Raw genomic sequence first — 14615 nt, 5'->3', positions numbered from 1 at the left:
TGCCTACAAAATACTTGAGAGGTGGTTTTATTTTTTAAGTCTTTTAAACAGCAAAGGGCTGTGTGTTGAGGGGACACTATCCCTTGCCAGGCATAAATCTGATCAACCTACCCTGTCACATATCTGTCTACAATGTCCACTCAATTTATCATCTTTGAGCTTTCCACCGTCCACGAAAAATACTCCATGGACTTGTAAAAATTAGACAAAATCTTACCAGCAGCTTAACACTTAAGCACCCCTCCAATAACAAAGAGGGAGGTCCTGAAGATAGAGGGGGAGAACTCCAGTAAGGAAATAGTTCTTGCTTTTAAATGTCCAAATTATGCCTTTTCTCCCCTACCATTAAGTTCTACAAATATCTTGACATTACAAGTGAGGACAGTCTACTTATTACATTCACTGGTCCCTTTTGAGGAGTGTGCCAGTAGCTTGTTCAGAGCAGTGAAATAGGTTCTCTCATTTGTATTAGCTGCCAACTACCAATGGCTCAAGATAGCCATTTGACAATCTCTCCCATTGTTCAGCACATTTGACAACTGAAACAAATGCTTTCGGGCAGAATGGATATAAAAGGTGTTGATGAGGCATGGACATTGCTCAGAGCAAACACAGTGTATTAATCTAGAATGTGTTGTAACAGCCTGTTTCCACCAGCCAGGTATAAACGCTTCCGAAGTGAAAACTAGACAAGAATGGGGACAGTGCGTTTTATATACTCTCACACAAACAAGACACCACTGATAGAACTGGAGGAGACTGGTGCGCTGAATGCTCTACTTAAATTCAGATACAAAATGACATATCCCATGCTATGAAACATCATTTAGCAATGAAGCATGCCTGTGCGAATTACATTCCTGTGAGTTTCCCACTCCACAGGGAGCATCCAGCATTACTTAATTTAGAGAAGACAAGATAACTGATTTTTTTTTTATTACATCTAAAGATTTCTACATAAACAGGTAACATTCAATAGGTAAACAATTTTTTCCAATGCATGTAATAAATATTTTCACTTGGTACTTTTATACAAACTGACATTGGTCTACTATACATTTTTAAAAGCCATTTTACTGGTTTGGCATGCTGTATGGAAACGAAGAGAAATTTTAAGGCAATGAATCACAGATTTAAATTCATGGAATTAATGGTAACTTGTTAATATCCTGCTTATATACATTTCCCCTTTGTTAATTAAAACAACTAACAGCAGCGCTTTCTGGGACCACCAGCTATTCTCCCTTGTTAGAAATCTAAGCTCTGTTTAAAACGAAAAGAAAAACAAACACATTGATCAAACAAAATCCTTTCTGAATACATGTTAAAATGTGCTTTACAACCCTGAAATGTCAATGCAGTGAAGGATTTTCTGTGATATGCTCTCCCCGCAGTTCTTCGCTTTAAATGAGAAGGCAGCTCCAAGCCAGTTCAATAAAAATCTACAAGCCATCCCACCCCTGAGAGGGTTCTTGAATCCTTGCCCTGAAGGGTAACGAACAGGTGTAGAATTGCTACAATGCCTATATGAATGAAAGCGCTAGGAAATATTTTGAACGCTCAGTATGTTAAATTTTAGCATAGTTCAGATTTTGTTTTGCGTGGTTTTGTTTTTTAAAAGAATGCATCCAATAATGCCCACAAGTGATTCAAAACCACTTCACCCCTGCTGCTGAAACAACAGCTGTTTACTCAGATCTGTGTGTACAGACACACACACACATGCAGTAATAGACATGACAGACAGACACGCACGCCCCCACCCCCTTTTAGCGGAAGAACTTGAGGACAAAGGAAACAATTGGTACCCCACAGCTACGGGTTACACAGATTCAGTAATGTACAGTCAGGTTAGCAGTACTGCAAACCAGCCAAAAGCAGGAGTTACTTTACGGCATCTTTAATAAATATGCAACGAGTGATTTTTTTTTTTTAAACTAAATCATAAGGAATTCCTGGAGAATTCAGACAGACAGACTTCTGCTCAGTAATGTTAACTGTAGTCAGATACAAAGTTCCGGCAAGTTATCAATCTTACAAAACCTCAGAGAATGAAACAAATAGCCACAAAACATACAGAATGAATACCACATAGGAGAATCAAAGAGCATTTGCTGTCCTATGTGAAACAATGAGATTAAAACAGGAAGCTGAACTGAAAAGCCTTTCTGCTCTTATTTACTGGTTTGAGGGATCATCGGCTGACCTTGGCTTTTGGAAGGTAAGCTAAGGATGAAAGATTCCCAACTCTTTTACAATATATTCGCCACATTCAGTTCTCTAGGGTTGCCAAGGTTTTAATCAAATTTTTAATTTTGTTTTTAAAAACAGGTTTTCAGCTCACCTTTAACACAGCAGAATCAGTATGAACACTGCCACCACTCAGATGTAAAATAGTCATGAACTCCCCAGAATTTCATTCTTTAATTTTCATTTTATTAGGTTTTATAAGGCGGGGCCACATCTGCTCTCAGTTACACTGGTGCGAGTCTGGAGGAATCAGTCACTTCAGATTTATACTAGGTATTACAGTGAAGCATCTGCTTTTTAATTACCAATTTAATAACCCAATGGATTTGTTAGACTAAAATTTATAAACTAGTTATATTCCTAATGAAGGTTTAAAAACCTCCATCTCAGACTGAATTTAAAAATGAAGTATTTCCTGTTTTCTCCTTCTATTTATTTATTTGAAACGGACATTTAATAAATTATAAAAGAGGTGTAAGTGAAATATATCTAGATCAGCCAGATATGTATGGAATACACATGCATGGGAAAAACTATTTAACTCACTTTTAACTCACACACACTGATCTATAAATACATATATACACACACATTTACATATAAACACAAACAGTTTGTTTTCAAAATTCAAGTCAACTATTCAGTGGCAGAGGGATGCTGTAAAAACTCTAAAAACAATTTTGATGCCACATATTCATGTGAACCTGTCAATTTACCATTCAACTGATCTTACAGCAATGCCTAATTCTACTTGGATTAAAGTAAGTAATTTTTTTTTTTAAATCAATGCAAAGTTTAAAGAGACAACTTTATATGCAAAAAGTGGCCCTTGTCAATGCTTGAACTAGCTGATATCAACTGTTTGGGACATAAAAATTCAGACAAGAATCTGCTAATTGTGGTATTCCTTCCTATCCTTCCTGATAAGCTTGTTACCTGCACTTTCAACTAGCTAAAAAAATATTTTTCACACCAGAGGACATATTCACACTCTCTGGTGAGGACTTTGGGACACAATAGAATCACCTCCCTCCTCCATCCCCCAACTCTTATTTTAAAGAATCTCCTGAAAAACTGCTTTCCATCTATTTACATGTTTCTCTATTTAATAAGAATGGATCAGTCCAAACGATCCATCAGTTCTAAAAAAGACTTTCCTATGTCATGCATTCTTTAAAAAAAAAAAAAAAAAAAAAAAGTAATAGGAATTGGAGAACACGTTTGGCTCACACAGTTCAATAAAAGCATACTTAAAAACAGGGAATCACTCAAAATAACTAGGAGGCCAAAAAGAGAAAAATCCAATTTGGAACCACTAACAGATTTCTACAGACAGACATTTCGATACAGTTAAGTGAGTGGGCTATGGTTTGGGTGCTGTTTTTGTTTAGATGGTGTTTTAAGCTTAATGTCTAACATTGAATGTTAACTTAATTTTGATGCATCTGAAGTCAAAAGACGATGTATCACCACCACTGACAGCAGCACAAACCATGCAATAGTGCATTCTAAACCATACTTCCTTCTCTTTGTTTGACAGGTTTCTTTTTGGCAGAAATTTAATCTATTGTGGCCAAAAGTAGGTATTCACTGACAGAGCCATTTTGGCCCCAATTCAGTAAGCTACTTAAGCACACTGCTCACTTTAAAGCACATGAGTCATTCCACACCTTAAAATTTAACACACGTTTAAGTACCTTGTTGATTGGGACCGCAATTATTTAAAGGATTAATACTGGAGGTTAGAAATAAAAATCTAGAGTGACAATGTGTCAGTGCTTTTATATGGGGCTAGATTCTATGAAACTGTCCTGTCTCAAAACAATACCTCAGCTTCAGATTGTATCAAGTCTGGCCCATAAGAGTAACTGACACACTAATGAGCTTGCAACATGTTTGATGAAAGAGCTGGAACCCCACATGCCAACTGAACATACAGTCATATAGAATCAGAAATGACATTTAAAACACACTCCCATATCCTGCACTACAGAGGGTATGCGGTGGAATAGTACAAGTAGGGTATATATCACTTTAAGCGTAATAAATCTGTGCTGAAAAGGGGTTAAGAGGAATTCAGTTCTACCATCAATTGTAAATGGTGTTTCCAAAAGAAAAAACCTCTTGCAACGTAGAAATTCCTTTCCTTTTTCATTAACATTACTGTGAAGAAAATAATGCCATGTGTGTCCAAACTAAAATAAGTAAATCACTGGACAAATGCATACGTGTAAAATCTTCAGCATCCAGAAAAATGAACTGAAGTTTCTTTTTTTTCTTTTTTCTTTTTTTTTTTTTGTACTTTTCTTTTTGTTTTGTTTTACCAGTCAGGCCATCTTAGGTTTATATACAAAAGTAAAACTGAAAATATAGTTTTGTTCTCTGTACACGTCTTAAGTTTTTCTTTCCTAAAAAAGGAAAAAAAACACCTTGTCTACGTTTCTAAATAGAGTAAGATAAAACCCAAGCACAAAGATCTCTTTTTCTGACAAGTCCATTTAGTCCAAGAATTAGTCCAATGAAATAATGTCCGGTATGCCAAAGATAGATGCCGTGTCTGTGCTGCTTCTATTTGCAACTGGATGGCCATGATTCTCTCGCAAGCTGTTGGAGGACACAAGACTGCTGTTACTACCACTATTGCTACCATTAGTGGCTGGGAGAGTACTGCTTCCTCCTGCATTCAACTGATCGAGAAACATCTGGGATGAAGCGTATGGGAAAAAACGAGGGTGCAAGAGTTCTGGATCATCTGACGCAGAAACTGCCGCCGCTGCAGCAGCGAGAAGGGAAGTGTTGTAATGCTGTGAAAAAAGACAACGTTGTAAAGTTACACTTCTGATTCCACAGGTTTTCTTCACAGCGGCACAAACGAGGTAGAAAGTATCTGTGTATTCTAAGCTTCCAGAATTCTAGAAACTGACAACCATTTGTCTACTCTGTGTTGTCCAAGTGTTACTTTGTAAGACAATTTGTACAAGCAAGTGAACTGAAGGCCTTGGTTTCTAAAGCCAGAAGAAAACTGGAAACAAAATTAGTACTGGTTTCAAAGTAGCAGCCGTGTTAGTCTGTATCCACAAAAAGAAAAGGAGTACTTGTGGCACCTTAGAGACTAACAAATTCATTTGAGCATAAGCTTTCGTGAGCTACAGCTCACTTCATCGGATGCATCCGATGAAGTGAGCTGTAGCTCACGAAAGCTTATGCTCAAATAAATGTGTTAGTCTCTTAAGTGCCACAAGTCCTCCTTTTTTTAAAATTAGTTTGCTCCTACTGGATACTAAGCAATCTCTCTCAATTCCAAACCATAATGAGATACTATTGGGATGGTGAGAAGCAGTGTACTTTCCCTTTCTTACCCCTCCCCCACAAAAAAACCCACCTATTGGCAAGAAAACTACTCATACTTGAATGGAATCTTTTGGCCAAAATTGAGACACACAAGCCACCCACTACTGTGACATTAGAGCCAGATACTTATTTTTACAGTCGGAAGACCTCTCTTACTGCACTCAAGAAACAGATACAGGAATAGTCTGCTTAAAATCAGTAGGTAGCGATCACGGATTCCAGTAGTACCGTTATTTTTTTTAGCATACAGGCGAGCCCCAAAAGAAGTGAGCTTTCAGCTTTAAAATGACATTAACGAGAAATACTAGTTGCCGATGATCCTTTTTAAATTTAAAATAATTTAAAAGTAATTTGCATTTTGCTCTTTCTGCCAGTGGTTTCTAGTTTGCATTTCTCCTCACAATGAAAGCAGACTGCTCAGGTTCAATTCCTGCTATACATATACTAGTGCAATGATGCAATATTTGCCATGCAAACTAAAGGGCAATGATTATTTCAGAAGAATTTCCATTCCTGTTTATTTTATTATTTCAGAAAAATTTCTCTTAGCATTCAAGTTCTGTAAAGCCTTTTTTACAAAAACCTATACACTGGCTCAATTTCTGAATCTCCTGAATCCCTTTAGAAGGGATTTACTTAAAACTAACTTATGCTGCATTACTCATTTTTCTACAACTTACCTGATTGTCTCCTGATAGGAAAGGGAAGAAATCTAATCCTGTGGAAAGTCAAAATAAAAAGGTTTTCAGTTTCTCAAGAGAACGTTGCCCTTCCCGCCCCCAAAATCAAATAATTTAACCAAAGTGTGATGTGGATGATCATGAAATTTAACTCTTAGTTATACCTAGACAGTGAAGTACAGTGTGTAGGAGAGATTAAGTGTTTTTATCCCTTCAGATAAGAGTTAACCTGAGTTACGCATAGAATTATCTTCTATGAGCCCCAAAATAATATTTTGTATGACTGGACCACTAATCAATTGTACATTTACACTGCTTCACAATAGCGTGAACTTTTTACGTTCAATTCAAAGCAGTAAGAAGCCTAACCTTGTAAATCATAAGGCATAGGTGTCATGTGGAATGGATGCCTGTAGTCCTGAATAAGTGATGTATTCATGTAACTTGTGTCAACAGCAGGAAGGCTTGGGGTTCTTGAAACGGGAGATGCTTGATGGGGTAGGTTTAAAATGCTGCAAAGGAAAGAATGTTTTTCACACTTTGTAAACATGTTTGGTTTAAATATTAAAACAGTTTGAAGAGCGCAAATTCCTGCTTGCGGAAAAAACAAAACCCAAAATACCAACACATGCATCATACAGAGCTTTAAAAAACAAAAAGTTAGTCCTGAAGAAGTCATTCAAAATGTGGCGTGCATTACAGTAAAAGCACATGTCGCTCAGGCAAAAGACATATCCCTGACACCAGAGGGGACAGCCCCCACCAAATTTCAAAGTCTTGTTCCAAAGCATAACGGTCTAGAACTTTAACAAATAACAGTTGTAAGAAGTTTTTTTACAACTGGGGGCGGGGGGGAGACAACACATTTTTCCTCTAATCTTGCTCTCAGAAATGGCTGAATCATTTGCACAGAAACATAAAACAACAGACATCTGCATGGAAAATTTCAGCCCACATGGTTACATTTTGTCAAAGTTATAAAGATATGAAAACAGGTCTTATAACGGAAAGTGTTAGGCAACTTTAACTTTAGTCAGAGGTAGCACTGCCTATATTAATAAAAGAATGAATAGCCATCACGAGTCAGGACAAAAGGACCTGAGGATTTAAGAGTTGTGTGTGTGTGTGTGTGTGTGTGTGTGTGTGTGTGTGTGTACACACACGCGCACAACTCTTAAATTATATATGTACACACTCACACACACACACACACACACACACACACAGTTAAAAGCCTGCATAACATCCCAACAATTATTTCTATATGCTACACAAGGCATTTCCTATGGAGCAACAGCCAAGGAGATCTTAACAAGACTCACATGATCACTGAGTGGCTTCAGTACTGGGATAATAATCAGAACAATGGCACAATCCCTTTGTATAGACCCAGTGTTTTCATCCATGCATGTTTTGCCAGTTCTGCTCTATTAACAGCATCGCTATTTATTTATAGCTGGTTATTCTGGTATTCTATACTGCTACTTTGCTGGTGGTAGTCTTTTGCAAAAACAGACAATACACCCACACCACACTATGTAAGTTTCTCATACTGCTGTTGTTCTCAGTTGTGTACTTTGTTTCCACAATTCTCTACTAGCACAGATTAATTTCCAAACCTTTCAAAATATTTGTTTCTTCAACTACACTAGCTCAAGACCTTTTTCAATGGTTTCCTTTTTTGTCATAGGTCAGTTACAAAAATGGCTTCATCATTGTACTGTGTTTTGTAGTAAAACCCATAAAGTTCAGCCTGTGAAGTTGCAGCAAGACAAATCTTCACTTCTGCTAGCAGACCACCATCTTTTTAACTCCCAGACTGGGAGTTATGAGCTACTGAGATCAAGCCATAGTTTGTGGTATCAAGTTCTTTTGTAATAAACTTTGAATAGTGAACTTCCGAGGTGCAATTAAATTTCACTTGAAATTTGTTTTCACCATTGCTTGTCGTGAACATATTTTCATCTTAACTAAAAATAGTGCCCACTTTATTCTTACCCCTTATTATTTAGTGGTGATGCAGGAGAAATGGAAGGACAGCTCCTCTTGGCAGACGGTTCCTCCTCCTCCTCATCTGAGGAGCTGTCTATGGTTAGATCAATCACTTCTACTTTCTTATTTTTATTTGATTGCTGGTGAGAAGACACTTGATGATCCAAAGAAGAACTTATGCATCCTACAAAGATTTAAGAAACACGCTAATTACTCAAGCTATAATTTATATTGTACATGCATTACAACGAAGACAAGCGTCACTTGGTTAAATTAAAATTATACATGCTTGCCATAAATAAAGCTTAGAAGCCAACAAAAGTGAAAAGAAAACCAGATTAAAAAGCATTAACAAAGCTTCAGAAATACAGACAGGCTCACATGGATGTTAATGTTACTCAAACATCTTACTTCAGTTTCATCAATAAAAAGCTACAGCTACACAAAGGGAACGGGCATGTTCCGTTGTTCATAGAATTGTAGTACTCTTTTAGAAACAAACTCACATTTTAATATTTTAAACAATGTGGGTAAACAATACGAGATTTAGTTTGTACCTTCAAAAGTTTAAGAGACTTACCATCAACTCCATTATAAGACGCAGTTACTTCTTGAACCTCCTTTTTTGATCTCATGGGAGCCCATGACCCGTCCTCCTTAAACTGAATTTCATCACAGTCTGTGCAGTACTTCAAGATTTCCATAAACAACCTGTGAAGCAAAAACCTTAATATCCATCTTCAAAAAATAAAAAGGAAATGGAGAAAAACTTTAAATTAGATTAAATTAAGGTAAATTAGAACCATTCTTTTGAAAGGATTAGTCCTATTTGAGAATTTCAGGCATTTCTCTCTCCTCATTACAAGTTCTCAACAAGGAAACTGAAATGTTAAAATATTACTTAAAATAATAATCTGCACATTCGCTTAATGATACAGTAGAATCTCGACTGTCCAAACCTCAATGTGTTGAGCTCCTTGTTGTCCAAAACAGGTTCGTGCCCCACTATGTATATTACGATGAAAATTCCCCTATTTATCCAAATTTAGTCAATGACTTCCCTGACATTTAGATAATCAAGGATATAATGTATTTTCTAGGAATCCAAACATTTGGGTAACTCAAATGGACTCTAGTACATTGCATCAAGAAATGATGCACAAATTGATAAGTAAGTACATTTATCTCAAGGCAAAACAGTGAGGAACAATCACTGCTCATAACTACACACCCCAATTTGCCACCGTAACCATCAGTTGCTTGTTTCCCTTAAGATTCCTTCCACTATGGATGAAGTAATGTTAACAAAAAAATTAAACACAAAGCTTCTTTAAACTGACTGTGAACACAGCTGGCCTAACCATGTACGAAGATGTCTGAGGGGCAGCCATTTCTGAAGCAGGCTCTCAGAAATTATTCCATCTGTAAAGTGGACAGGGCCACTGAGTAAAATGAACAAAATCCCTCAAAAGAGGAGGCCAGAGGGCAGACAATACTACTCTAAGGAATGAATTTCCTACTGACTGTGCAATTAGCTCTTATTTCTGTAAAATAATATTCTATGTTGATCCCTACTGCTGAGGGATAAAATCTAGAGGAAGGATTAGGAGAGAGGATAGTTAAAATAGCATAATCACCTTGATATATCTTCTTTACCAACAGAGCTATGGATATTAGCTTTTTGGTGACTCAAGTGTATCAATCCACAGAGATTCACTTTGGGAAATAAGTTTCAACCTGGGAAAGAGTGATCCTTCCCAGTAATTAAAATTAAGCTTTTTCTCCTGAACAGAACCACATGATAATTTCCTCATTCCCCCCAGGACACACACACTGCTTTTGGAGAAGCAAATTCCTGCCCAGGTGGATTGGGATCTGAAGAACTAATGCTGAGCACTGAATCCATATGTTGCAGGTGTGCACAGAAGCTGGTGCTTGCTTTCAGTGAGGTTTTTAGGTTCTTTGGGGGTTTTTTTTAGTAAGTAGCATCAGGGAAATAAACACATGTAACAACTCCAAATGTAGAATGTGCAAAAAATTTAGATAGGAATGTCTGCTTATAAACTATTCCCAGACACGGTACATCGCAATTACAAATTATGCACTGTATTTTGCTCCAAATGTTACTTACCCATCAATAATGAGGTGTTCATAGGGAGCCTTCTTGTCACAAACAGGACAAACCCAAGTAGGTTTCTTCTCATTCATCTGAATGTACAGAGTGGCATCAAAACACTGCAGATGTGAACAAGTCAGGGCCCTACATGGGATAGTTAGCCGCATTTTCCCAAGCTTTAGGAGGAGAAAAAAAACAAACAAAAAATGGTTGCCTCTTTTGAAAAACAAACGTTCATCTGTTTTAACCACGAAGATGCAACTGTGCTAGAATTCAGTTTCTAAACATTAAGTATTTCAGGAAATACAAGTTCTGATTATTATATTCAAGTCACACACCTTTGCTCTGTCTTTTCTGTGTACCGATAGCATCAATAACAAGTGCTACTACAGATAGATTTTTTGTAAACAAAGTTCAGACATGGGAAATGGAAGACCATTTCATTTTTATACTCCTGGCCCAAAATGCAAAGTCAATTTACCTTTAGTGTTTTAGACTAATAAATATGAAAAATAATTATTCTCCCTCACTGGTGTACTGGAAGCTACAGCTAATTTGCCATCCACTACCACCACACCTAGTCTCTTTCAGCACTACAGAGTATCTACATAGTGTGGAAGACTATATAAGAGATGACGAGGTTCACTCCCAGCCTTTGAGACAGGAAGTGTCTTTTTATTCTGTGTTTGTTCAGCACCATGTGGCTTTGCTCCATCACTGGGGATCCCAGCCAACACCATCCTCCAAATCAACAACTGCCGACCTGAAGTATGTCCAAAATGGAAAAATCTATTCCAAAAGAACAGTGCCTAAGCAATGTAGATGATCACGCTCACACAGCATACTACAGGAAGAGAGAGCGCTCAGCCTAAGATTTAGACAAGAAAAATCTTGACAAAGAAAATACAGTCCAAAACCAATCCAGAGCCTAAAAATATTCCAGGCTCTCCCATTTAAGTAAAATACCTAATGGAACTGTTTGCAGGATGTTTCAGAAACTACATGGTCATGTACACTCCTAAGAGGCAATACAGGACTAGCGCCACAGGGTGGCACTCGCTCTCAAAACATCAGCGAAGCTAAAAACACCAACAAAAGAGAACAAAGGCTCTGCTTGCAGTGAACTACTTCCTTCCCAAAGCTTCTCCACAGCAACCTTTAAGCAGCGTGAAATACCTGCTTCCATTCTCAGCAACATTCATCCATACAGTAGTTTCTAACCCATATCTTTATCTTGTTTATTTTTCTTCCCTCTGGCTTTCAATCACTAACACAAGTCACCTACAGATGGGAGGGGAGTCATACATCTCCCAGAGGAATATGCAGTAATGGTAGTATAGAGATCAGTCAGCAGGAGGTGCTATGCATGCCATGTGTTTGGCAACCCTTCCCCCAATACCCATGACCAAGCATATTATTTCTTTCACACAGTACTAGTCCCCCTGATCCACGTCTGTTCTAAATTCATATCTCCCAGATGGTAGGTCAATGGCTCATTTGTCTTTTGGGCACAGTACAATTCACCAACTACAATCAGTATCATGATTAAGCATGTTGGAAACAAAGACCTTTTGTTTTCCAGAACCTGGATGCTTAAATATGATGCAAAATAAAAACAATAGCAGCAGCAGAGCAGTGACACAAAACTCCCCAGGAAAAAACAGGTTAACGAGTATTGTAACAAGCTTTGCGGTGTAGGACGTTGAACTCATTCTTAAATACATGACACCAAATAATGCAATGCCACACACATCAAGTTTTCTTCTCATAATACCATTACCACATTACACACATAATTTCTGAATAGTAGTTAAGACTTAATAGGATACCTAAATACAGTGTGTGCAATGTGGACAAGAAATGATGGTCTCATTTCCCAGCTTTGCATGAAAACTTATTGGGTTAGATCCTTCAGTGTGGCCAAGCTGTGTTCATGTTACTAAGGTAAAAGATGCAGAGGGGAGGGAAACTTAGATCATCTTTACACACCACATAAAGGAACAATACAGGGTTCAAGTCCAATATTTTGGCTACAGTCTCACATCATTTAGCCTAATACATTGTAAATGCATATAACAGAGTTATCTTCACAATAAAAAGAGAAAAAACAAAGAAAACAAAAAAAGGAAGTTTAGAATTTGCAGAAAATTGTAGAACGACAATAGTTGCCAGATTGGGGGGGAGGGGTGTGTGAAATTCATGTCAATTATTTACTCCTTTCCTCAAGGCTGGGGTTATTTCTGGAAACACACACATGGTCTTTCAAACTTCCTCATGCAAACTGTCCTATCAGCAGCCTCTTTGTTGCTGAATCCTGGGTCAGCTCCTTCCAGGTCCTTGCTTGAATTTCACAAAGTTGGGATAGGGCTTATTTGCAAAAGCAGCTTACAAGGAAATTCAGAGCATATTCAGAGGTGATTTTTCAGCCTCTTAGAACCTTTATATTTTTCTCCTCTCAAATTTAGGGCCCAGCCTTGCAACCTTTATTCATGCATGTAGTCCCATTTATTCCTTTAGAACTACTTTCATAAGCAAGAATTGGGATAGCTCAGTGGTTTGAGCATTGGCCTGCTAAACCCAGGGTTGTGAGTTCAATCCTTGAGGGGCCATTTAGGGATCTGGGGCAAAAATTGGGGCTTGGCCTTGCTTTGAGCAGGGGGTTGGACTAGATGACCTCCTGAGGTCCCTTCCAACCCTGATATTCTATTCTATGAATCACTCCTGCAAGTGAGGGCTGCAGCACGGGTCTTTTAGCAGCCATTTTTCACCATGCCATGCTTTACATTCTTTGGTTCTGGTACTTGAATTACTGGAGATTAAGAACACTTAAAAAAAAAAAAAAAAAAGATGAGACTTTACTCTCAAAAAGCGAAGAGATTTTCTTCAAACTTTCCAAAGGAAAATTTACCTTGCGTCTGAGACCAAGCATTGACAGTTTCTGGGAAAAATTTCTTCAGGGAACTGAAAGTTATGTATTAGCAAATGAGAACAAGGGTTTTGTCATAGAATTGTGTTCAGGACCATGAATACTATGTTATTAGTCACCATCCTAGTTCATTTATATTGCAAAAGCCACTTTACAGGACACACAGGAAGATATGGTATCTGTCCTTAAGAACTTCTGCAATGACAGAACAATGAAAGAGGAACAGTGAAGCACACTGAAGGATGACTCCCAAAGCGTGTGCATGTTACATACACATCACCAGGATGATACAGAAAAATATGCCTAACATATTCTGTTCTAAACCTTATGTTTATTAGAAGAGACTAGGCTTAAAGAGAAAGAGGTAGCATAGACTGCGATAAAAACCATTCCACAAGAGCCACTTCTCAAAGCTCGGTTGGGTATTTCATTTATATTTCACATCATTAAAAACTTAATTTTTCATTTCTGCATTAATTTTAATTCAGCTATCTTTAAGCTTGCAGCCATGGAGACTGCCTTGCTCTAAGTCCTTCCTGCTCTAATATTAATTCATCTGAACCAAAACTCAGACAAAGAGCAAACATTTAAAAAGCTCTAGCTAAAAGGACAGATTACGAGACCCCAAGTTGCAAAAAAACCCTCTTACTATTCCTATACATAAAAGAAAATACCTGTAAGCTTGTTTTTCCTAGATCAATTTCTAGGTATGTTTAAGAATAAAACTGATGGACTGTTCTTTACCTCTATAAATAGGGGTAAATAGGACAACAAACCGATGTATTGTTTTAGAAAACTGGTCAGCAGGAAACCAAAACCAAAAGGTTGCAAAAACTATTAAATTGCCAAAAGTGCCAATGAAAGGCAATCAGCTACTACTGAAGTAAACATCTGTGACTCCAAAAGATGCACCAGGATTTAAGTGACTGAGCTACTATATTAGCACTGTTAACGCCTAAAAATTAGACAGTTCCTAGATTTAGTAAATGAATCCCTATTACTGCTTTTCATTGGAGCCTAAGTAGTCTTTAACTTTAGGAAATAAGAGCATTGTACTTAAAGAATTAAACCATGACAGCACAGTACTAGTACTTCCTAAGGTAATGAGGTTCCAACAGTACATAACAAAAATTTAACTATGCAAAGATTCAACAAAATCAAGTTACTCTAAAGTTAATAATATTATGTATACAAGAGTGTTCTTGACCGTTACATTAATACATTATTTGTATTACATCTCCCAAACTCTTAAGAACAGGATTTCACTTTTTATAAAAGCAATACTCCTGCACTCTCTCTT

The 14615-nt window shown here is 37.4% G+C and overlaps 1 protein-coding gene across 2 annotated transcripts in view; it reads right to left on the bottom strand.

Moving 5' to 3' along the window:
* Positions 1 to 3419: 3419 nt before the first annotated feature.
* PIAS1 (protein inhibitor of activated STAT 1) overlaps positions 3420 to 14615 on the bottom strand; it is an 88717-nt gene continuing 77521 nt past the window's right edge. Inside the window, exons 9-14 of one of the 2 annotated variants that reach the window (XM_074966616.1) lie at positions 10405 to 10565; positions 8854 to 9011; positions 8280 to 8457; positions 6651 to 6793; positions 6282 to 6319; positions 3420 to 5054 (exon numbers count right to left, since the gene is read on the bottom strand). In XM_074966616.1, the coding sequence (XP_074822717.1) occupies positions 4761 to 5054; positions 6282 to 6319; positions 6651 to 6793; positions 8280 to 8457; positions 8854 to 9011; positions 10405 to 10565 (972 nt within the window). In that variant the 3' untranslated portion in view covers positions 3420 to 4760. The remainder of the gene's footprint in view (positions 5055 to 6281; positions 6320 to 6650; positions 6794 to 8279; positions 8458 to 8853; positions 9012 to 10404; positions 10566 to 14615) is intronic. The other variant, XM_074966617.1, reaches the window with a different exon arrangement.

Source organism: Natator depressus, chromosome 10, assembly GCF_965152275.1.
Source record: "Natator depressus isolate rNatDep1 chromosome 10, rNatDep2.hap1, whole genome shotgun sequence".
Classification (NCBI taxonomy): Eukaryota; Metazoa; Chordata; order Testudines; family Cheloniidae; genus Natator; species Natator depressus.
Note: the sequence above shows the minus strand (reverse complement) of the source record. Positions and strands in the feature narration are given on the sequence as shown.